Below are 26,101 nucleotides of genomic sequence, written 5' to 3' on the forward strand. Positions count from 1 at the left end.
CATAGAATGTGACATTTTATTCCCCCCTTCTGCAGTCTGTGCTCCAACCTGAAACCTTCTAAAATCCCTGTCAAACAGAACAGAAGACATAAACATTAATACAACTTTATTATAGGGCATTACAATAAAAGAAAGATAAAAGAAGTTTAAAGTTTTAAAGAAAAAGAGTTATTGTGGCCCTTAAGAAAACATTTGGGGACCCCGCTCTAGCATCCATGTGGTGTTGGAAGATTTGTTGTTTATTATTCCAATCAGTCAAACACAACATGAACGCAGCATTTCTCTAAGTTCTACATGTGGTTCTTCAAGCCGTTGGTGCAATTGTCTCTAAAATGAGGACAAAAGTTTGAACCTAAAAACTCTAAAATGTTCTGTTTTAAAACTTAATTTTCAATCCAAATGTTGTCATCCAGATTCCATTTTTCCCTTTCTCACTCCACGCATCTGCTCCTGGTCCGGCCCTTCTATCCAATTTTAGAACCCTATGTGGCCCGCGGGTCAAAATAATTGCCCACCCCTGGTATAAATGTATTATTAGGGTCATGGTAGCACAGAACAAATTTTCAATATCTTTATTTAGAGGATTTATTTAAGCTTGAGGGGTTTATTGTTGCTTTATTTGGTTCATTTTTTTGTTAATTTCTAGAGAAAATATTGTTTACGACACAAAGAAAATGATTTAAACTTTTTGGAATGAAATGATTAAGGCTGGTGCCAGAGGGGTTATATCCATTTTTCCCTACAAGCATCATAAACTAGGATGGAAATTTTCAAAGTCTCTGATTTTTACTGGTGAAAAAAATATATCTGCTACTTTTGTGACAGATGAAGAGACAAAAATTAAACTCTAGAAAGGAAACTGCCACAGTGAAACACTGAGGTCGGAGTATAAGACTATGGGACTGGCCTTCAGCTGCAACAAATCCTCAAAAACAGGAATTGTTGTTTTTTTAACTGATGACCGGAATTCATCTCTAAATATTAGTTATTATAATTATTGAGTTCAGTCTTAACCTTTACCGTTAGTCATTCTGCAGACTGATCTAAATCATCTGCTGAATGAGATTCATACACAAAAAAACTAAGTCAGAGTCGACATATTCTAAGTTAGGAGATGAAATGTCAAAGGTTGATCTCGTAAGTGCATGAGAAGATGTAGATGAGGTTAATCATTGGTGTTTCTTCAATGAGTAATGAGGCAGCAGATTGCATGGAGCTGATTAGGTCAATTCTCTCACTGTGGACCACAGAGCTAAAGCCTTTAGCTTGTAATCTTTTGCTGTGTGGTGCAGGAACAACCAGTCGCCGTTTGTTGGCAGAACAGCAAAACCTGAAGTATTGGAGACCAAGATGAGGGAGTTTAGCTGAAAAGTTGCCATTAGGTTGACCACGTCTGGCCTTTTCGGCTGATTAAAAACAAGATGTGTAGCAGAATCTTAAGATCATCTGTGGAGGATTTGTTCTGTAGGCTAGAATTGAACCACAGGATTCAAGCTGCCAAATGTTGGGTTGCACCATTGACTGTATTTGGAGAACTGGACTGAGCAGATGTGATGTCACCATAAAAAAGGCCTTACCTCCGGCTCCAGCGGAATGAAGACAATTCAGTTGCCTTTTTTCCACGATACAGGCGTCGCCATGTTGGAGCCAGACGACAGTGATTGGTCTGAGTCGCATTTCTATGGAAACTACTGTCGCCAATCAAAAGTAATTTTGTCCGAAGTCCACACCCCTTTGACTGAAAGCGCCTCGGGAGAATCCATCAATCAAACGTTCGAGGTGGGGGCCAGAGGGATCACATGCTTTTACTGAGGCATCTGATTGGTCAGTTTATAACTTTAATAATGCGCGATAAAGAAAACGTATCATTACAAAAATTAGGATTATCAAAACATGTTTTAAAAAATGTATCAGATCCAGATATGATTATTTTGACAAACCTAATGACTGAGTAACAGGTAATTATTTCTCTATAGAAGTCTACGCCGTTTGGCTTCTAGGAGCCAGGGGGTACTTCCTGTTTGGAACCCATGGGGGGAGGGGCCACTCAGTCCAGTTCTCCATAAACAGTCAATGGGTTGCACAAATCCAAAAATTGGGTCTGATCCTTTAGTGGGGATGCAACAATTCACCTTCCCCATCATTTGGCTTAAACCTCTTGTTTTTTGGGTCATGCTTTTGTTTTGGTTCAATTTATGATTTGTGAATTACAAATCAACGTTTTATAATTCACAAATTCAGAAACATCTTTTTTTGTATGTGTTCATATGCAAGAAACAATGAAACGAAAACCTTTGCAAACCTCTGCAAGAATTCTTCCACTGCAGGAATGTGAACTGTGGACTGGGAGCTTATACTAAACCTGGTGTGATGTAATTAAACAATAGATAAAAAAATCCTGCTTCAATTTAGCAAAACGTGTTTTAGACATGTTCAACGTAAACATACTGGTTTACAGCAGGGCTGCATGATTCGGCTCAATGGTGTAATATACGGTTCAGTTTCAAACCAAGAATTGTGGCATCCCTATCTTTCAGGTATGGCAAAGGTCAAATCTGCATCCCAAAAGGCGGAGAAGCATATATTTGGGTTGTCTGTAAAGTTGAGTTGGTGTTGAAGAAGAATTTTAGCAGAAATTTGCAGGAAAGATCTTATAGGAGAAAACAACACTAAATCAGGACAAATGACGATTAAAAACATACATTTGATTCCCTCCTAGCAAAACATAACAATCTGTGCTGTGAATCTGAAAATGTAGGAAAGTGTCACATCTGTGCTTAAAAATATTTAGATCTTAAAGCATTTTTTCCACACTATGATTTTCAGGATGCTCATGTTTTCCCTGGAAAGCCTAACACAAAATTACTGTAAAAAGAGGATTTAAAAAACTGTCAATTTCATTGTATTTGTTTACATTGCAGTGCCTTATAAACTCAAGATAAGCTTAGATATGTATTGTTTTGTCTTGTTCTGGTCTGCGGGTGTTTCCCATGATCGTCACTTGTGTGCTGAGAACCTACCAGTTTGGGAACACCGGGTCCTCAACGTGCAAAGTTTTGGTCCACGGTTCAAACCAGTCTATATCGAGTCCCTTCTCCCCCCAGAAAACATCGGGCTGCTCTCTGGCCGCGGAGAAGGCTCGGCTGTATGCGCAGTCGGATGCGTAAAACCTGCAGCTCCACGCTCCTGCACCCGCGTGCGGCCGTGTTGCAGTTTCGCAGCAGGACCAAAGTTTCCTCCCGGGGAGCCTCCTGCGCTGCACAGCGACGCGGGGATTCAGGCGCACTAGGTGCTTTATTTGGAGCTGCATCGCGGCTGCGCGTTTATCCTGGAAAGTAGCTTCCTTCTGCAAAGTCAGAATAAGTTTTCCTCCGCGGCTGAACTGAAGGCGGCGTCACTTGAGGCCCCTTAAAGGGGCAGAATAAAAGCTCTGCAAGAATTCTTCCACTGCAGGAATGTGAACTGTGGACCGGGAAAGAAGTCTCCAGCAGGAGTTGTTACAGAGACTGACCCCGTGGGTCTGTGGGTCACGAAGGGGACGTGGATGTGTGTGACAAATTTGCAAAAAATGATGAATGAAAGCACATCTATTGTCTGAAATCAGAACAAAAAGAGCTCTTGCCGTTCATCGCGAGCTTTGAAATAAAACTTGTTATTTTAACCAAGAAATTATATTTTTAAGAGCACATTTTTGATTAAGACCATCTAACCTGTTTTAGAATTCAGTTTGAGCACAAAAATCCTGGTTTGAGTGTTTTTAACATGCTCTTCTGGTAGGGGTCTAACAATTCATTTGAACAATTTGATTCATATCATAATTTTAGATTGACGATACTATTCGTGGCTGATATTGGTTCATTTAGAATGATTCGATTCACTGATCTAAAATGGATCCAGGACATCTTTATGAACAGTACAGGCGAAGTTAATCAAGTGATATCTAAACCAGTGTTTTTCAACCAGTGTGCTGTGAGAGATGGTCACATGTGCCTACATTTTACCAAATTGGTATAAAAAAAACATTGACCATTACCAGAATATCAGCTGTGTGTTCATCCAAATAGGCTCATGTTTCAGACTGAGTATTTAATTGTTTCAATGGATTTATTCGATTGAACAAGTTGTGTTACAAACCTGTACTGTGGTTCACCTATCTTCATTTCAGCAGACAATATGAGAAGAATGCAGTTTTGACCATCATGAGATGAAAAACTGTACAACTAAATTCATCAGTTTGCAAAGATAGGATCACAGGATATCTTTATGTTATGTATTCCATAGATGGTTCTAATGTAGAGAGTCAATATTGAGCACATTGCTGAAAAATTAGCAGTACTTATAGTTTTTGAGGTGCAGGATAATTCTGTGGATTTATAATTCACTGCTAATTACTGTATCAGCTTCCAATGCTGGATGTTTGGAACATTGTTTGGAACAATGAAACCTCAAGACTACCAAGGACATTTGGGGATGGGCTGCTCAGCCTTAGTCATAGATCATGAGCCTCCCAACCGGTTATTGACCCAAAACAAACAGCTGAAAACATCCCAGAGAGGCTCAGAACGAAACCTTGGAACACGTTGAACCGGCCTTTTATGAGCCCATTCAATGACCAGTATCTATACAATTATGGTATGATGCCCATTGAGAGGACTATTGTTGTAATTTTGGGCTATATAAATATTTATAAAATTGAAATCGAAATTCAATTAATCATCTGAGGAAGAAGAAGAAACATGCCAGGTTCCCTTCAAACCTGAAAGGGGGGGGGGGGGGGGAATAACAAAGGACCATCAACAACAATTTGTCCAGCAAAAAACCTTAAATTGGGCTTAAAATTTGTTTAAAACCTCTTTGTCTTCATCTACATGGTAACCCACCATTCTGGTTTACATTTGAATAGTTTTCAGAATATTTGCTTGTTTGTGAAGAGGTTTGCCTTGATAATGGGATGGAAAGCATATGGACTTGTTGGCAGCAAAGCCAATGATGTCATGTCAGTTTTTTTCAGGTCAACGGTTATCGGTGATTCCAGCGCATTCCTGTGAACAGCATTTAAACTGAAAGTACCACAGGAAATTTCCTGCGCATGGAACTGATAAAAATCAGATTTTATATCATCCAGTGATGCAACAAGCACCTGAATAGAAATTATTACAAAACACATGAATCTGCTCTCTCACTACATTTAGTCTGGAGGGAAATCGATTTTTCTCTCAGCTTTGTGTGCAGCTTTTATTGATCTGCAACAACCAAAGCCCTGCACTAAAATTATCATTGGAAAATGTCCTTCCATGGTTTAAAATTTATGAACCAGACCAGCAGAATTTGCAATTATTGAAAAAAATAATAAAATATTTGCTGCCAGACTTTGGAGTTGGGATGGTTTAGGTCCTTTTTAGGCCAACAGAAGCTTTACTGTTATTGCTGAAGAAATGTATGGTGTGCCTCAAAGTTTTATTACTAGGGCCTCTCTTGTTTCCTCTGTAGTTGCTTCCTTTAGGATTAATTTTTTGTGCTTTGGATTTGTTTTTTGCTTGTTGATGGCCTCTTACTATATTTATGCATTGATTATAATTATAAAATACTCAAATGACCAAAGACTTAAAGTCCATAAAGTCTATTAAAGTCCATAATAAACAGTACATGTATTATTAGGACCAGGAAACTTTTGTGCCAACTTTTCCTTTTATGGACATTTTTTAACCATATATTGAAAAAACTGGGAGTAAAACTGGAGAAAATAAAACAGGATAGGTTAGTGCAATTACAAAAGGCAAGGTTTTTTCCAAACTTCAACGAATTGCCAAAAAATAAATGATCATTTCTTAATGTGACTTTAAATTGTGCATTACCCTTTTACATTAACAGTAAAGGACTATTCTTTTTACGTTTGAATGAAACAAACTTTATTTATTAAAAATTCTGCTAATTTCACAATATCTACCTCCATAACGCATTTTTCACTGTTTCAGGATTTCTTTGGATTTCATTTTTTTTTATTTTTAAAAATTTAACCCTGAAGCACCCAAGAACAATTTTCTTCTGGGCTTTTAAAATTAATTTAACAAAAATGTTTTGTTTTGTCCGTTTATTTTTGGTATTGGCAATCAACAGCTGCCAGTCAATCAAAAAATATTTAAGGAATTAATTCATTTAAAATGTAAAAATAAAAGACAGAGGGGCCAAATTTGACCTCGTGGGTTCTCCAGCGTTAAAATGATCAAGTCTCTCACAGTCTTTTTGATCTGCTTGAATCTTGTTTACCTCAGATATTGTGAGCTCAACAGAACAGAATCTGTTTGCAGTTCAAAAGATTTAGAGGGACATTTGATGTAATCACTCTGTTTCTGTTGTGGCCTCTAGACTGATGCAAGCTGCACTTCAAAACAATGAAATTTAATTCACGAGTTTAGACCTTTTCTTGAACTAACACTTTTAGTCCAGCTTATGATTTTTTTTTTGGCTTTACATGTTTTATGGACCGTATTTTATAGTTGTTTTGTTCTTTTTTTTTTTTTTTTTATTGTTGTGTGTACAACCGTTTAGCTTACAACGGTTAAAACTGTTTTGATCATTCTCCATATTCTGGCCTCCTGTGTTGTTGAGTAGTCCACATTTCTACTAGTGCTGACGGCATTCAAGCTGCTGGTAAATACCCATAATCCAGCTGGCTGACCCCATCCCGACACGACCCCTTCCAAGCAGCTAAGCAACTCGTCCATCTGATAGTCTACCTCATCTGCTTCCAGCACTCCTCTCCAGGGTAAAGAATCCCATCCAACACCCTGATTATTCTTTTAAAATGTGATTTTCTTCCTTTATTCCTGTAAAAAAACATCATTCTGTCAATAATGCAATTGCATTTATTTGTTCTACATTACTATTTTTTCTTACTTCTAATCATTTGAAAGCCCATTTCTTTTGTTCTTGTCCTCTACCCTTGATAAATTTCAGCAAAGCCCATGAACTGCAATCTGTAAGGACATTTATCAAGTTCCTGGCAGAGAAACAAAACCTGCTGTAATGTTTTCTTCCTTAAGATCTCACTACATCACTTTTTTCCCTTAAAATGTGCCATAATCCCCCCCCCCACAACAGTGCCAACACCACTGGCAGGACATGTATCATTCTTATGCTCTGTGGCAGCTGACGTGCACGGAGCACCAACTACAGTAGCAGCAGCGTGAACAGGCTAATCAGACCTAAACTGGGGTCCAGAGCGGCTCGACACAGCTGCTTCGTCTTGCCCTCTCCATTTCACGACGAGAGTGAGAAGATTGTGAGACCGAAATCACTCGATCTCACTTCAGAAACAGTTATAGGTTATTTCCCAAGTTTACCCTGCAAATGATTCATCCTGAAGCCGCGACGACGTCAAAATATGGATTTATAATCTAATTAGTGCAAAGATAATGATTGCCATTTCACATCTCTGACTCAGTTTGTCTGTGCAGCTGCTTGGAGAGAGGTTTTAAATGAGTCCAGTTAATGTCATTAATAGCAGTGATCCCCAACCTTTTTCAGGCCACAGATTGGTTTAATGTCAGACAATATTTTCACGGACCATCCTGGATGAAACTAACAAGGACTTCAGATTCTTTTTGTTTGCTTCTGGTTATTCTCAACTTTTCAGGGTAAAGTTTAACTTCATCCTCTGTAAAACATCTGCAGCTAAACTCTTTTTGTACTTTAGATTTCATGTATGAACTATTAAAATGTGATATAGATTTTCTCTTGACCCATAACTGTCACAGTGGAAGCTAAAAAATCTGCACCAACTTCAGCCTCGTGTGGCTTTTAAGGTGGTTTGAATAAATACAAACAGAAAACAGTCACATGGTACCAACTGTCCCATGGACCGGTACTGGTCTACAGCTAAGAGATTGGGAACCACTGATACAAACATTCATCAGCCCTCAATTATTAAGTGGATTCATGAGAGCAGCGTGTACCGAAGAAGCAAAGAACTTTTTCTCTCCTCAATGTTCTTATTAAAAAGGGATTACATCAGAGACATTTGGCTATTTTTAGAGTTAAGTCTGCTTCTGAAGATCCCCAAATTAAGCTGCAGTTACACCATTTTGCTTTAAATCCCTTTTCTAAATAAAATATGATTGAAGAAACTTTGTGCTGTCAATTAAAGAAAGAATCACTGCTAAACTCAAAGTTGTGCCTGACGTTAGATCAAGAGACAGAATCACAAAGGTTTTAACTCATATGCTTTTTGCGTAATACAGTTGTAGAACTGGCTCCCCTCCACTTGGTTTTGTCTTTTTCATTTAAAAAAATGACAGCGTCTTAAACCCCAGCAGAGTCATTGGAAGATGGCAGCACAAAACACACAATGTCCCTGATTCAGAAGCACAAACAATCGAGGAGATTTAAACCATCATCTTTGTCTGTGGCTTTTTGTCAAACCAAAGATAAAAATCAGCCAAGAAGATAAAGGTATGAACTGGACTGAGTGACACCCCCCACCCCCTGGCAATCCAAACCAGAAGGACCTTGCTGCAGACATCCACATCCAAAAAAAACAGACATCCTCCCATATCGCTAGAAACATCCTTTAACAGGCCACCCTAACAGTTAAGGTTTTCACAATTTTAAGGCTTAAAAAAGTTTTTCCAACTATTCTGAAACCTTGTGGGTAAGGGGTCAGTTGCATAATATCCATTTCTGGCCAATGAGGTTAGGCGCCATCTTGTCTGTAGCCAGGTCCAGAAAGTGCCTGCTGGCTCCAAGAAGCCAGAATCCCAAAGATTTCCACATGGTCACTCCTGATTGGCGAGAGTGGTTGCCATAGAAATGTTGACTGAGACCAATCACTGCTTACTAACGCTGTCTGGCTTCAACATGGGGACGTGCGTAAAATATGGGTGACTCAATGTACTGCATTTGGTAACGGAAGTAAATCATTTTTAGCATATGGGTGATGTCACATTCACCATTCACTCAGTCCAGTGCACATACAGTAAATGCTTAAAGACGTTTCTTTCTAAACTAAAGATGTGGTGAACAATCTAACATTCCCTTTTCATGTTCACACCAGGTTTGAGTTGTAATCACAGTAGCTTCCCGTTTCTTGATTATGCTGGATAGATAACGCTTCAAAGTCTCCTAAATCCACTTATCTTGTTTTGATGCCACCAGTCGAGTCATCCTTTCTCCGATTTTTATCCTGCGATTGTACATCAATCATTTTTTGATTGGCTCTACGGCTTGTTTCAAAGATGTGATATTTCTACATTAACCTGAGTCTGACTAACATTTGATCTTCTGTCAACTCAACGGAGCATTCGCTTTAACAACAGTTCAGGGAGCGACGCTGTTGCTTATCTCAGCTGTTATTGAGCAAGATAGAAAGTTTTCCGCACCAGATGCATAAAAAAAAAAACATCCAATTAAGTTTCAGAGAAACAGAAAGTCTAAAACTTGCATGTTTTTTTTTCAAAGCATATCAGTCTATAAATAGATTTAACACTCCTCAATTATGTACACTTTAATCTCTGGGTGTAGTGTGTTTGTTCTCTCGGTGTCTTCTGGAATCTTCCACAATTAGAGGCAGGAAGACCTTTCAGAGCCAATGTCTTTGCAGCGAAAGGCTTTTAAATCCTGCAGTATAATCCCACCTCTTAAAAAAAACGGTATTAAAGCCTGCATGGATGGCGGCCTGTAATCTCACCGTGTCCTCTTTCTGCGTGCTCTGTAAGTCTTCATCCTCTCCATTCGTCCCTCTAGCTTACTACAGTTTACATCTGAAAACAGCTGGATAGGACCAGAGGCGGCTGGAATTTACTGTCACATATGGACGGCGTTTATATATAGTTTGGTAGCTGCATATAGTAAAACCAAAACAGATTCAAATGATGTTCGAGCAGCTGGGAAAGTGAGGGGAGGATTGGTTATTGCCTCCCACATTCCTGACAGATAAAAATAAGCCCATGTTTTGGTATGCACTTGATTTCAGTTGTCTCAGAGTATCCAAAGGTATCTGGATTTTTCTAAGAACAGCTGTGAAAATGACAGGGCCATGGTTTGTAAGCCACCCAGCGACTGGCGTCCTCCTAACCAATTCTTCTTCATGCTAGAGCACAACTTCTGTCAACTGTGGGGACAGGCCATGTATGAAATGTGCCAGGGCAGCACTCGCCATGAGGCAGCAGAGCTACAGTAACCTAGGCGAGGTTTGACTTCATTTTGAAATCGCACATACACATTAATCCTTAAGCTCTTTGACTCCAGTTCGCTGGCGCCGTTCAGTCCTTATCGAGCTGCACGCAGCGCATGCAGCCAACAGAAGAGATAAGAGGCTGCATGGCTCAGCAGTTCACAGTTTACCTTAATGGCAAACATGCATGCAATCGTCTGATCTCTGAAGTGCAGTTGGTTGTACACTGTGAAGTGGATGAAGCCTAAAACCCCACAAATGCATGTCATAGCTAGTTTCAGCGCTCGGTGACAAACCCTGAATAGGTTATGGCTTTTGTTTAGCTGCTTGGTTTTAAAAATGAGACTCTGCAGCAGCTTCTGTAAAGTTTGAGCACTGTTGTGCATTTTAACTCTTATATTAAAGTAAAGCTATTCAAAAGTACTTCTCTGAATTTAGATTGTTGTGATTTTCTTTGAACTCAAGAGGAAAATGTGAGGAAAATTACTACAAAAGTTGATTTCTGACTTTGTTCACACTCATGCAAGACTTACGATGACTTAAAGTTAATTAAAGATAAATAAAACCATTTTCAAGACGTGGCTAATCAGTTGTCCTTGAAAAAACTGGTCTAAGTGGTAATAATAATAATAATTGCTTGGATTTATCTGAGCTTTTCCAGATGCTCAAAGTTTTTAAAATGTGTCTATTATTCATTCACTCCTCATTTATACTTGGTGATGGTAACTACTAATGTAGCCTCAGCTGCCCTGGGGAAGGCTGACAGAGGCTTTGCTGCCAGTACGCGCCTACGGCCTCTCTGACCATCGCCAGGACATTCATACGCATTCACACCAAACCACATTTTAATGTTTGCCAACAAAGTCATTTGCAGCTTAAATCTTCTTTTATTGCTTGAGTTTGCAGAACTAGATCAATCTAGAATTAACCAGCTCTTCTATCTGTGTTTCAAATCATGCTGCATTCAAAGTACCTCGGAAAGTTGCTTCACAAAGCTGACACTCTCATTTAAATAATGAAAATTCCTGAAAGCTGAAGAGTCTTGAAGGACAGAAGTTGTCTGAAAAGCAGCAATTTATAGACGGTTTCCTATAAGGATTTAAAGTAAAAGTTATTGACAAAATGTGTTTTTTGCTTAAACATGTTTTGATCGTTTCAAATGTAACAAAGCTGTATACACTGTGCTTTACTTTGCGAAAGGAAATGTGCCTTTCAATGGAATTTAATGGATCTAAACGCGTTTTTTTGTTGTTGTTTGTCCCAGCAGACAGTGACAGGTGCTGAGATGGAGATGGAGGCAGGATAAATGCCCCCGTAACCACTCCCACCCTCTCTGCGCTGCTCTCTCCCTCTGTCTGTGATGCTGCAGCTCCTCTCGTCTCTCCAGTCTCCGGTAAACAGCAGCCATGGCGACAGTGGTCCAGCCGCTCACACTGGAGCGAGGTAAGGAGCCCGGGCTTTGCCCATTTCTCTCCTTTCTTAAAGAAAAAAATACAACACCTGGCGCTTCTTTCATCTGTTTAAAATACAAACTTCCAAGATCTGGCAACCCGGGATGCCTGTAGATCCGTCGGTATGACCTAGATGCGATCTGCGCGGTTTTCAAGGCGAAACGGCTCATCTGACAGTGGAGCTTCCGTGTGCACGCGGCTCTCCTCCAAACGAGCGCGTGTCCCTCCGCGCGAACATTTTACGAACGCGCTCTCTGCTCTTAGCATCTAATCTCCACAAGTATTATGTAACCCCGTGGGTAATGTCATCATGTGACGGATCGCGCGCGTGAAAAATAATACTTTGGGAGACAACTTTGGAGGTCTGGTGTTGCCTTTGGGAACACCGAAGGGGTCATCTGAGCAGAGTCCTAATAACCCTGGTTTTCAAACCATTTCTCAGGTTTACTATAGAAATATTGATTAACATTTGAAAATTACCACATACTTTCAAGAAATCTGTCAGCTGTACTTAAATATTAGAGACTAATCTGACAAAACCCCAACTTTATAGACCCGCTCAGATGAAAATTGTGTTTTGGACTTGTTCTTGTTTTCCTGAAGGAGGACAATCTTAAAATGGCATTTTTCAGTATTTCTTTATTGACATCAGTCAGTCCGGAGCAGACTCAAATGGGAAAAGCTTGCAAGTATGGCGTAGACGCTACTATGGCAAACCACAAGCTCCCTGCTCCGCTTTATTCTGATGCATCCACTTGCAGACAAATAGATCCACGGAGGTCTTCGTTTTCCTCATTTGAGCTGGCATCTGGCTCCAAACTGTACGGCTGAAACGTCCAACATTGATCGACATATTTGATGCACACGAAATGATTGGGGTTGTGAAGGGCTACGGGAGAGCATGTAGACAAAAGGATGACGGGAAGTGGAAACAGGCTTACATCACACCAAAAGTCCCGCCCACAACTTTGAATTTCTAATGATCTACTGTCACTCTGCAGAAACCGTGTCCTAGAACATAACACCAGTGTTTGGTTGGCTAAAAACAGCATTACCACAATCAAAAAACCACCTGGAACACTTAAAATAGATCAAAATGGGATCAGAGTGGGACTTTAAAGAAATCCTTTATCTGTACTGAAGTTTTAGAGGCTAAACTACAAGTTTAACACTTGGAAGTTAACCTTAAATGCCTTGGATGGTTGAAATCTGGAAAACCTAAGTGTCTCCATGGCTGTTATCATTAATTAGATAACCGTGAGGCAAATATGTTGGTTATTTTTCCACGAACAATCACTAGAGGACACTATATGTGTGTATCAGTATTTGATACTGACATTAACGTCTTATGCCAGGCTTGACGTATACAGAAGCGCTGTCCCAAAAGTACGACTTATATATGACCATTTTCTTCTTTACTATTCCTTTTTTGGCTGCTGTGACTTATTCTCTGAAGCAACTTCTAGTGCTGAAAATACGCGCTTAAGCATTAATTCATCATCTTTCTCCAGGAATTGATCTGACTGAAGTCAATTGGTATTGATGAGCCAAAACCAATTGCCTGTATGTGTAATTGTTTTTAATCATAAGTGTTGGAAAGTTTTTGCATGGTTGCTGTGTACAGAAGTTAACACTAAAATAATATTAGCCAATACCCATTCCGCACTCATCTGAAAGAAAGACTCAAATATTGAACTCGTAAAGGAGCTGGAGTTTTATGGTGAGCGCGCAGCCATGTTTGATCTGAGCCATTTGCTGCTTCACTTCACTTGTGACCATGTTTGCATGACATGGGAGGGCTGACTTTGGGATTTCGACCAGTCAAAGGTTGGCAGCTGAAGCACTAATGATAGTTCAGCGTCAGAATGAGACTACGTTACAGTTTCCCTTTATTTTTTTTCCAAAGAGCAATTTGAAGAAAACACTATAATTGCTAATGAGAAGGTCTTCTGGAGTTGGGTGTAGGCCTGAGGTTGCTGACTTGCTGACTTTGGCAAACACACACAGGGAGGAAGTGGGCAGGGACTTTTCATTTTTTGAGCTCCCATGGATCAGTGGGTCACAGCAGGATGAAAACATCACATGTTCCCTCGTCTTCCTGTTGTTGTGTGCGAAATGACTGTGAGGAGCACACAGCATAGAGAACAATGGATCGGAATATCTGTGTGTTTTCTAAAACCCTGCTTTTTACAGTTCATCCAGCGTTAAATTATGAAAAGGTTATGGATGAAACGGAAAAGCGAAAGCGCTCTTGTCCTGGATTCCTGATTCCAAAGAGAATAGTCTGACCCATATTTGATTAAATAAATTCCAATGCTTTAATAACCTAATGAGTTTTTCTTTTGTTTCCATGCAAAACATCCAATGCACAAGTTTGCACTACATATAGTAACACAACTGTTAGATCTTTTTTTTCTTTGATGCTTTTTTTTTAAAAGAGCATTTATGCTTTCAGTTTGGAACTCATCAATATATAAATATTCATTCTGTTTAAATAAAAATGACTGAAACAAATCTGTTCACAGCTGTTTAAATTAGAGATGTAGTTGTTTAATCTCAGACTGAAAAAACAGATCAACAAACCAACAAGTTGTAGGCAGAAACCAACCATTGGATTCAATTGCTACAGATGTGGCAACTGGTAGCCCTTTGTATAACTCAGTACCCATTAGGTAGCTCTCAGTTTCAAAAAGGTTGGTGACCCCTGATCTATATGTTGGGTTTTATATAGACGCAGCAAATAACCTGAAATAACCTGAAACTGGTTATTTAAACCTTCATTTTTGGTACATTTTCATTCTGTTTATCTGGATTAACTTAAAGATGGAAGTTGTTTCTGAGCGTTGGTCTAAATGTCCCTGGTCTGTTTGTATTCAGCTGTTGAAAAGGTGAGAGCACAGGCTGCCGTTGCAGAGCAGGGCTGTGAAAACATCCCATTTTTACTGTGAGGGAAAGAGGAGTTGTGTTCCTCTGGAAAGTGGATTCACTGCAGCATATATCTGCCTGTGAGGTTGTCATTTGAAAGCAGCATCTTAGACTATGTACATTTTCCTTTCAGACAGCTTTTGAGGAGAAGAAAATCCTGGGTGCCGTTTTCGCAGGGTCAGTTCCGGGATTCAAAACGTGATTATGTCATACTGTCTGTGTCATATCGGTGATTCACAGGATTTAAGAGGTGTGGGCAAGATTACATCAGTGGTACCTATTTCAGTAATAAAAGCCTTCTGAGTAATTGTGTCATAAAGACACTGCCCACTTATTTCTAATGGTGGAAAGACGTTATAGTGGGAAGGTTTTCCCTCTGTTGTCCCTGCAAGCTCTCATTTATGCTTCCATTTGATATGAGGAGATGGATTCAGTAGGAAAATGATTAAAGCTAATGTAATGTTTTTATTTTCCATAGAATTAAGGCCCGTACACACCGGGACGAATATTCGCCAGGCGTTATTCGCCAGCGTTTTTCGCCACGTTTTTTGTGTTCACACCCAGGCGATTTTCGCTGACGATGAGCCGAGCGAACATGCAATTTCATTCCCTGACATTAGATGGCGCTTAATGTAAACAGAAATACTCCTGTACACAAGGTGGCGCTGCGCAACTTTACGCTTCTTAAAGTCGCTTTTCCCTCAGAAGAAGAGAGCAAGTATTTACGCGCTTGTCAGAATCATACAAAGAAAACATGAATATTTGAAGCACCAGTTGCTCCAACTGGTGCTTGGTTCGGGGATATTTTAGAATGTCCGTCATTATTTCTTCGCTGCTGTGTAGACGCTACTCGGCGTCCATCTTCTTCGCTGGTATGTGTGTTCAGCAAGGCAGTTTTGTGTTTGAGCGCCCCCAAGTTGTGTTTTACTGTAACTTCAGAAGCTCCAGACACGTGTGCAAAAGCGCCATTCTCATTGGTCGAATAGATTTCGACGCGACGCGTCGGAAAAAAAAAACGAACCCGAGCCGTTTTTTTTTTTTGACGCTCTGACGCGTGGCGTTTTTTCGCGTCGGTGTGCACACTCTCATTGGTGCCCTTTGTTTAGTCACGAGGCGTTAAACGTCGGTGAAAATCGCCGGCGAAATTCGTCCCGGTGTGAACGGGCCTTTAGGCAGCAGAGTCTTTGAATCCGTCAAGGACAGCCGGGTCAACGTGTCAGAGGCAGATGGCGAGGCCCTTCCAGGACAATTTTGTTCTTGCATGCATGATATTCAGAGAGTATCTCTCCTGAACTGAGGTGGAAGTGGAACAGCAGAGAGGTTGTTATTTTATGCCTTATTTCTTCCTTCAGCGGAAAAGATGAAGCAACATTTTCAGCAAATTGAAAGGCTTCAAATTGGATGTCCAGGTGTCAAAATTTAACCAGTAACCTTCTGCTTAAACAAGCTCAGTTTCTGGCGTGGATGTGTTTGGTTACACGACTGCTGTTTTGTGAAAATCCCCCTTCTAAACACTGTCAATAGATTACATCAAGTTCTCGTCTGAATGGAGTAATTATAGCAGAAAAATCTGGAACACTGCCCAGCATGAACACATCTCCCCAACAAGAGTGTGTCATGCGTCAAAGCCTTCATTACATGTCATTGTGGCTTTGTTCAGCTCTGTGCCTTCTCTGTAATCAGCGAATGGTGAGGATGACTTTTTTTAGTCGCAGTGGCAAGAAAGAAGAGCAGAGGGAAAACACTCCCAGGGTACAGCGCCAAGCCTGCATTAATTATCATATACTACATTAGCTTTATGAATTGTATAGACAATGCTGTAATAGATTGAAACTATTAGACTTTAATTGAAATGAGCATTAATGTGTGTTGAAGTTAGCGTTGTGTGGTTTGATGTTACTCTGAAAGATGACGACAGGACGTAAAGCTTTTTCTTTTAAACAAAAACTCATTTTTTTTATTTATGGGCCACTTTTGTAAGACATCAGAGAAATTAAAAAAAGAATATGATTTAAATAATATGGATTGTTCTTAGATCCTGTAAAATACAACACTTGCTTAAAATCATTATTCTTTTCTCATTCAAATACCAACTTCTTACCAACTACAAATTTGATCTCTATCTTGAGACACTGCTTATGTTCCTATTTAACAAATGTAAAACATGGATTTGCATATTAATTTTCTATTGTAGGAGTTGATTAATTATACTGAACAAGCAGGAAATCTTGATAAGTTTGAACTTTCTCTCCGATTTTAACACTACAATGAAAATATAAACAAAAAGCAAGTTGAACCTTGTGTTTCTCAGAAATCTTAAACACTGCAGACATCTCCTCCTCCTCTATCTACTGCTGCTGTGATGGTGTTTTCCTCTTTTCTTGCTTGTTTTTTGTGTCACTTGTGCCACACTTAACACTCATTCTGTATTCTTTAAGTTATTTGTTCTTAGTCCCAAAAAAGTAAGTTTTCTTATTGTAACTATAAACTCAAACCAACACATCAAGGATCAGATATGTTGAATAACACGGGCTCGAAGTGAAGTTTGAGACCTCGGAAAATGGTGGCAACAGAGGCAGATGTCCAGTTTTGCCCATAAAGAAGAAGTATTTTGACCCTCTTCATTAAGTAAATCCATGTTTTTTAAACTTTAATGCAATTCAATTTAATTTTAGTGATATAGCTCAATATCACAACACAGTTGTCCCAATGGAATTCACACAAAATCATAGAATCACTCATAAAGTATGAACAATAGTTAATTGGTAGACTAAACAGACCCCCGTCCTTAGACCTTCCTTCTCGGTGAGGAAAAACAGATTAGGGGGGGAGGGGGGAGGAAACATCAGGGATATCTACATGAAGGAGGTGATCCTCTCCCAGGACGGACAGGCGATATGACCGTACAGACAGCAGTGTTGCTTTTTGATGCATAATTTTAATCAGGAATGAAAGCTGAATGGAATCTGATACAAGGATTTCACAGAGATTGGTTCTTAAAGTGATGGTTTGGGTTGTTAAATATGGAACCTTGACAGTCTTTCCCACTAGTTTGTCCTTAGTTGTTGTTGTCATTTGTATTCAGTAAACACAGATTTTACCATGCAAATTACAAGTGAGTATTGGGAGAGTCTGCATTCACTCATGAATAAAAACACTTGAAATTTGCTCAGTGCATCGTGTCATAACATCCATTTTGTTTTCTTAAAAAGAGAGCATAGCTTCAAAAATCTGTGGAAAATAATTTTAGAAACAGATTACTATAGAGACTCATAGATGGGATTTAAGGTTTACCAGAAAAATAAAATCAACAGTAAGAACAGTTCTCTATTTTCATCCACACACCCATCAGAAATCCTCAGGTCAAACTTCAAAGTTACTTCTAACCGCCTGTCGCCCTTGAAACCCAGCAGCAGCCGTTCATGACACGAAACTTAGAAATGAGGTCTTTGAACAAAAGTGACAAAGAATGATACATTAAACATGCTGGAGAGAAAAACATCTTCTATTCATTATATTCAGCTAAACTGAAACTCTGGAAGTGATAAGTCTGAAATGGCTTTTTAAGTTCTGCAACTAATCCTGATTTATGGAGGCCCAGTAAGGAACTGGTATTCCCTTGTTTTTACACAACTTTGAGCTTGTATTAGCAACAGTCACATAATTAAAGATGTGACACATCAGCTCGGAGGACTTGTTCCGGGTCCTCCGAGCTGCCTGGCCTGCTGTGCCCACGTCGGGCAGATTGGACCCGGGGGATGGGGGACTGTGGGGCGGGAGGTGCTGGGGATGAGTTGTGCGCGTGTTGCTTGGATGCTGACAGGGCAGACGCCGCCTTCTGGGTTCTCTCTTCTTTAGCTTTTTATAATCATTTATCTTTTGTTTTTGTTTAATTATTTAATTATGAGGGGCTTATTTTATTATTGTATTGCATGTGTGGGGATTGGTGTGTTTGTGTTCTTGAATGTTTTTTTGTACAGCCCCTTGAGCTGTTCTTTTTACATGAAAGGTGCTATAGAAATAAAACAAATTTGAATTTGACACAACCCTTTGAAACAGGAGGTATCACTAGTTAGAAAGGCCTAATCCAGGATGCAACCATAGGAAAAAACGAGCTTTTGTGATCACCTCATCGCTGTGCTTGGTCTTACGTCTTTTCATTTCACTGTTCTCCTAACTTTAATGTTCTCTTGACCAGTGTAAAAGCTCCACACGTTTTTTCCCTTTAAACCTTTGATAACTTGCTGTGTTTCATCTATTCCCGTTGATAATTAAACCTAAATAAAAAAACTTTGTGGGGGGAAAAAACTTGAAATCTGGGAAATCATCTGTCAAAGTGAAGTTGATTTAACTGCATTTGTTTTATGATGTAAATGTTTTGTTGAGATTTAGTAATACAGTAACAAGAAGCATTTCTTACTGAACAATAACTTAAAGGGAAGCTAGGCTGTTAATTAAAAATAAAAGTCTCAAAAAAGACCAACTAAAAACTTGAAACATTCAAATCAGCTGTTGTATTGTTTATTTCAAATCAGTTAACTTTTTTTTCCGTATAATTCTACATGCAAAAAAGAGACTAACTGCTAAAAGTGGCTTCGCATAACGGCGATAAAACTGCTTTTCTTTATGTCGAAATCCGCTGATTTACGTTGATTATGTAAACACTTCACTACTGTAAAGTGTTGCATTTCAGCCCAAAGATGCTTCAAAATCTACTGGAATTACATTAATTGCGTAAACTTACTGCACACCTTTGTATACTGCCCACCTGTGGACAAATTATAGGGCATTCAGCATGAGGAAGCTACAAGTAGCCTATAATGACGCCCTAAGGAGTTTATTAAAACAGCCTCGGTGGTGCAGTGCAAGCAGTTTGTTTGTTGGTGCTAGAGTTAATACTCTCAAAGCGCTATTAAGACATTTTATCTTTCTTTTTTTTGTTTAAGTCAGCAGTTTTAGTCTTTTTATTAAGTTCATGATACCTGGTTATTTTACTGTTCTTATATTTTTATGTCATTATTTTTATATTCCTATGTCATTGATTTTTATACTTTGATGACATTGTTTTTTTTATATACTTTTTATGTCATTGTTCTTATACTTGTTTGAGTGTTCTATTTTTATCCTTACGTCTTTTATATGTTTTGTGTATTTTGTGGCAAATGGACCTTGAGTCTGTAATAAAGTTTATTATTATAGTTATAGTAGTCGAAAGAATGTAAAAACTGGACCTAATGCTCTGGTGTACAAGAGTTAAAGATATATAGTGCCCTTGCAGGAAGTAATTCATTCATAAACTAGTAAGATATTTGTCCAAAAAACATATAAAACCTGCATGCAGACTCAAAAACAAAGAGCTGCTGTAACTGCGTTTTGGTAAGTGTAATCCAGTCTCAAAAGTGCAATATGAAAAACAAATGTTTGCATAAAACTGATGTAAAACCCTGTAAGTCCCAACCCAATCATCATGTATATGTGAAAATTATTCCCAGTGTTCTTTTAGTTATGATTATGCCATTTTTAGCCAAAATCCCAAAACCTTTGTCATTTTCTAGAACATAGTTTCTGCAGAGAAGCAGGAGTTCATCAGAAATTTCGCTCTCAGTTGTGGACGGGACTGTTGGCTGGCAGTTAGCCTGCACACATCTCCCATTATCCCTTTGTTTACACTCTCTCCCGCTAGCTTTTTCAAAATGTTTCAAACAGGATTCTTTTGTCTTCTCCTGATTTACCACGATTGTAATAAAGAAACACCCAGAAACACTGTTTTAATCTTAATTTTCTTTATATAAGTCTTCCATCATGATAAAAATGCTACAAGAACATGTTATAGAGACCAAAAACAATTCAAAAACATGACAATTGGAGTGGGTCTTAGATGAATTCCAAAGCCCAAAACTATCCAAACTGTTGTGTCTTTATTTTCCTAGTACCTTAAGAAGTGTTGTGGTAAAAAGCACGGCAGTCAATCCTGCTGTCATCATACAGGTTGCTTCAGCAGTACACGGATGGTTAGTAAAGAGTGCTATCATGCTTTTATTCCCCTCTAGTTGAAGTTATTCATAGAACATGGATCTAACAGTTGCATTGTGTGGGCGTTGAGCACAAATTCAGTGTCATCCGGAACTCATTTGTTCTCCTTTCTTCACTCAGTTGAGGTCTGTTCCAGCTCTGTTCTATCACAGCTGTAGCAGTTCAAAGTCATTCAGAGGTGCTCCTGTTAAATCCTCTTAACGTCTGGCCATTAGTTAATTTAATATTGTCATTTTCCTGCACACTGATTCAGGAATCATTTCCTTGGTCATTTCCTAATGGGATGTGACCCTGCGCTCATTTAAAAAGCACCTTCTCTCGTAAAAGGTGATAAATTGTTTAAATTTTCACAGATTGAAACATTTTCCCGGCTCTTTTACCATTTTTGGCTCATATTCTTTTCATACCTCTTTTTCCCACCACTCTTACCTTACTTTATTACATTCTACTGCCAACAATCTTTGAGCCGACTCCCCTATTCTGGTCTTTTTTTTAAACAAAACTGATCAATGACATATGCTTTTGCAGAGGTAGTTGTCATCTGAATACATTACCATTCGCACCAAGATTTTTAGTATTAGGAAATGTGTAATGTTTTTAAACTGAATGTAATTTGTGCTAAAAAGAGTCTATCAAAAAATCAGCACCAACCATTTGTATGAATATCTGAAGTCTGCATGCTTGATAAGGTTTTTGACTTCAATGAACAAAACTGCTCTAATGAGGAAAAAACCTGCATGGCCCTTGACCTTTTGATGAGATGGAACGCTCATAATCCTGTCAAACCAATGCTTGTAGGAAAAGTACCAGATCATTAGGAGCTATCGAGAAGAAGTGTTCTTGGTTGCTTTTAACAGATTTCCCAGAAAGTCTGTCAACTTTATAGAGAATAACATTTGACTTACAGTAGGTTAATAAATGCGTTTAGATCGAGGTGAACATTAGACTAAATATGCTTCTCAAGTCTTCAAAACTCAGTTTTCCTTATTTTATGTTAAACCAAAAGGTTAATTCCACTGATGTCAGCTGTCAGGATGTCAGAGTCTGAAGCCCCAAGGTTACTGAGACTATGATGGAAGTTCAGGATGTTTAATGGCTCAAGGTTACAATGAATGATAATGCAGAGGGGCTTGGCAAATAAGGGAGCAATGAAACATCTTTTCATGTGCATTAAAAGTCATCTGAGGGCAAGGACGCCCCTCAGCAGAAGAGGTACAGAGTTAAAGGCTATATGAATGGGTACAGGGCGTGCAAAACCACTCATTGGTTTGTAAATGAAATAAGAGGGACAAACGGCCATCCATGATCGTTGCTGGATAGCACCCAATAAAGTTGATTTTGGAACAAAGCCTTGAATGGTCTGTAATCAACTGAACTTCTTAGGTGGAGTTTTGATTTCGTCAGTTTTGTCAGACTTTAAAAAAAAAAAAAAATGTTTGCCACTATTGTCAAAGTATTTTTATTTGGGGTGTGATGTGTGTTTAACAGGAAGTGCAAGTGTTGCCCCTTAGTGGTTAATATTTTGGAAAGTGACAGAAACCGATCCCCACAGTTTGATGTTCAGTTAAGGTTCATTTAGAGGTCATGGCAGGTTAGGTTATTAAAGACAATCTCCAGTTCAAAGTCGATTGGAAGAGATGAGACTTCTCTTTAAACTTAACTCAAAAAATTCCACTATTAAAAATCACTTTAATTGAAACCAGACCACAGTGTTGCAGAAAACATTTGTATGCAGAAATCTGTTGAAAAGATAGTGTATGACACCTGTGTCAAACTCAAGGCCCGCGTTTCAACAAATGTTGCCCTCCATGTCATTTTATGTGGCCCGCGAGAGTATAAAAGTTTTTAATTTCTTAAAATAAAAAAATAAAAATTGGTGTGTATTTATTCATATCTAGGGGGAAATGGACTTAATCGGATTGGGCAACTATACATTAGGACTTAAACACTGTCCATATAACCTAACCTGACAAAATCTAATTTAAAAGGATTTATGCTAGAGTAACAAGCAAACATGTGTTTTCTATGCAACTGTAATAGTCATCTTAAAAAGTTATAATAAATGAATAAATGTTTTATTTAACATTAAGGAGTAGTTGCATAAATTTTTCATTATATTCAGTTAGATGTCTAAGTTATATCTGGCCATTTGAGGACAGCCACTATGCTGATGTGGCCCTCAGTAAAAAAGAGTTTGACACCCCTGGTGTATGAAATCTAAGGTCTGAACGTCAGAAGCGATGTCCCTTGACGCCTGTTGATACAAATATGTATCAAACCACTTCAGCTCCAAATTTTTCCTTAATTTAGTGTCAACATAAAAGCAAAAACATAAGTGAATTTTTTTTCATAGCTGGAAATAAATTCAAGCGTCAAGGGGTTACAGGAAGTTCATGCAACATACCAGGCTCACTTTGACTGGGACAAAGACAATAGACAGCCTTTATTTAGCAGAAACATGGCCATCCTCAGGTTAACATAAACAAAAATGTGAACATGAACTGGGATGGGAAGATACAGAAGACGCACTGGGTTCAGGGAGACTTGTTGGATAACAAATTTATAAAATGTAAAAACTATGCTGAAATGTAGCAGCAAATGCTGCCTTCATATTTGAAGATATGACAAAACCATTTGTTTTATGCACTCAATGACTACCAGTCTCCAAGTTACCTGTAAATGCTAAAGTCAAGGCCTGACTTGGCCCCCTTCTCTATGGCAATATGAAGGTCTGCGTGATGCTGTGTGGCTGAATGCATTAGGACCTGTGCAATTAGATGACAGAGTTATGGTGAGGAAAACCACAACAGGGGGAATCCTGATTCCTGGCAAATCCCTGTACTCCATGTCCATGCTTTGTTTAGATCATCTTCCCCCTCTTGGCAGTTCTTCTCCTTCCCCCTATAGTCTGACTTGGAGGATGACAGCAATTATTCAATAAAGATTAACTTCAGTTTGAAAGACTTCCCTGTATTTTTTGGTGCCTGATTTGGCAGAGAAATAAAATCCAACAGGCTTGGGCAAATGCCTAATAAAAGGCTGCAAAAAAATGTTTTATATTGGTGATAAGAGAGTGTATTCAGTGGGTGCAGTTAAAGTGGTTGTACAGCTATAGTAGCCAGTAGCATCCTCTTTATTCGTAGAACACATGGATGGAATACAAACTCTGCCCGTTTGGGTTTTGCAGTATTTAGATGTAAAGATATGGCTGTCGCTAAAGATGAGACTCTTCCTTTCTCTGGGATTTCCTGCATTTGCCTCTCACATCACTGAAATCAATAACAGCAACAAGAGCTGGTTGGGCTGGATTTCCTGCAGACCTTGGTTGAAGCATTTTTTATGCAAGCCATTCTTTTCATAACTAGGTCGTAGTAAATTTGTAAATTTTATTAATTTTTTACAATTCAATGTATGAAAAGTAATAAAGTTAGAAAAAAATAGAAGCTTCACTGGGTCTTTCTAGACTCAATAATAATCAGAAGATTTGCATGACTTGATGTAAAACAAGATTTAAAAAAAAAACGAAAAGAAACATTTAACCGGAAAGCAAAGACATCATGCGTCTACAGCCAAATACCAAACTCTAGCTTTCAACAGAACATTATGTGCCATAGCAACAGTTACCAGGAGGGTTGTGCCTCAGCAAACAGACCTTCAGTAGAAAACAGGTGCGCAAGTGAATGTGGAGATCAGGTAACTAGGACTGGTAAGAATTTATAGAGTAAAAAAGGTAGAGGAAATCTGGAATCCATTCACACATACCCATATAAAGAGAATTATAAGGATTTTTGTGTATTTACTTATTGTAAATACTATCTTCTGTTCTTACACATTTTGCCAGAAGATTTATTTTTCCACTGATCATGTGAACTGAACTTGTAATTCCAAGAAGATCACTATAATCCTGAAAGCTTTAGGACAGAACACTTGAAATAGAAACAGGCATCAGGTTTCTATCAAGCACTCTTGCAACACTTATATGTAATGTGACGTTGAAATGCTTTAAAGCACACTGGTGATTGCTCTTTGCATGACAGCCATCTGAGCTTGACTCTTATTGCTTTTCTCTCATATACACCACTCAATAAAAACTCCATGTATTCCTTGTTTTTTATTAATATGTAGTATTTTCTCTATAGTCTCATGAAAATCCTGCAAACAGCAGGACCCTGAACCTTGTAACATGATATATTTAGAAGACTTGGTGTAAGGTCAACCTAAGAACTATAAAACAATAAAGGCGTAAAGACTATTGGTTCAATTCATGTATCTGAAGTCGTCAGATACGTGTGACAATAATCAAATGCATAGACTGCAATCAAGAGAATGCGCACACATGACTGTTTTCTATTGACTGATCCCAGCTGGAGAGTAGGATTGGAGCTGCAGGTCATGAACACACAAGGTGTTGTCACTCGATTCAGATGCATGGACCTTTCACAAATCAGCAGCTGGTCAGAGCTGCTGTAAGTGATCTGGACAGACAAGGCATAACCTATTACACTGGATATTTGATGAAGTGACTAACGATTGCAACGTTCAATAAAAATAGTCAAACTGAAGTCTTGAGATAAAAAATACCTGGAGATTTACTCAGTAAAGCTCCATTGCTCATCTCTACATGTGAGAAGCACAAGGTGAATAAAACATCTTATTGACCCAACTCAGGATCTACGATTGAGTAACAAATCACTTCTCTCTCCTTCCATTATGTATTTGTGTTTGACCTTTCTTGTGTAGAGGGCAACGCATTAATCAGCCTTGCTGGCAGACACACTTTGCCAATAGAAAAAGACCTGTGAAACAGCCTTTGGCTCCTTTAGCTTGGTTTAAATGCTATGTGATGTTTGATGGTTAGACCATTTCCTGGATGGGTTATCTTTGATTTAATGAGTCCCTGGTACATTCCTTGTACTCCCTGTTCTTTTACTCAATGAGATAAATCCATGCAATTGTTTTTGCAGATTTTTGTTTTTGCTGTTGATATCACTCCAAGGGACACTTTCTTAACTGAAACCAATTCTGCTATTTCCAACCAGATGTTGCAAGAGCAATCGAGCTGCTGGAGAAACTGCAAGAGTCGGGGGATGTTCCTGGACACAAGCTGCAGTCCCTGAAGAAGGTCCTTCAGAGCGAGTTCTGTACAGCTATCAGAGAGGTGAGTCTCCACCTTTGCAACACCTGTGATTTGATAACAGTTTGACTTGGAGAGACGTAATCAGGCCACAGGAGGAAGGGGGGTACAGCTTTACAATCAAAACACAAAGTTGGATTTGTCAGATAGCTGCCTCTTAAGGTAAGGGGGTATTTAGTTGGTCAGGAGTCTGGGTAAAAAATGTATGAGTGTGTCAAGTTTGTGTTTACAAAAACAAATAGTGTATTTATATTTTCACATGTATGTATATCTTTGAGCTTTTTTAATTAAAGCTGCTCTGCTCTTTTTTTTTTATCTCTTTACAAATCTCCGCCACCTGTGTGCCTTTCTCTGCTCAAATACAATGTTAGCTCACATCTTTAACAT

The 26,101-nt window shown here is 38.8% G+C and overlaps 2 protein-coding genes across 5 annotated transcripts in view; one reads left to right on the top strand and one right to left on the bottom strand.

Moving 5' to 3' along the window:
* acss3 (acyl-CoA synthetase short chain family member 3) overlaps nt 1-26,101 on the bottom strand; it is an 83,876-nt gene that overhangs the window by 37,680 nt on the left and 20,095 nt on the right. The window contains exon 1 of one of the 3 annotated variants that reach the window (XM_023952412.1): nt 3,021-3,458. The exons of 1 other annotated variant lie outside the window; for it this stretch is intronic. In XM_023952412.1, coding sequence (XP_023808180.1) covers nt 3,021-3,310 — 290 coding nt within the window. In that variant the 5' untranslated portion in view covers nt 3,311-3,458. Of the gene's footprint in view, nt 1-3,020; nt 3,459-26,101 lie in introns of those variants that run through there. One more of the 3 variants, XM_023952411.1, reaches the window with a different exon arrangement.
* The window catches only part of lin7a (lin-7 homolog A, crumbs cell polarity complex component), a 32,896-nt gene continuing 18,277 nt past the window's right edge, over nt 11,483-26,101 (top strand). For both annotated transcript variants that reach the window (XM_004083199.3, XM_020714070.1), the window contains exons 1-2: nt 11,483-11,614; nt 25,620-25,738. In XM_004083199.3, the coding sequence (XP_004083247.1) occupies nt 11,578-11,614; nt 25,620-25,738 (156 nt within the window). In that variant the 5' untranslated portion in view covers nt 11,483-11,577. The remainder of the gene's footprint in view (nt 11,615-25,619; nt 25,739-26,101) is intronic.

Source organism: Oryzias latipes, chromosome 23 (assembly GCF_002234675.1).
Source record: "Oryzias latipes chromosome 23, ASM223467v1".
In the NCBI taxonomy this organism is placed as follows: Eukaryota; Metazoa; Chordata; class Actinopteri; order Beloniformes; family Adrianichthyidae; genus Oryzias; species Oryzias latipes.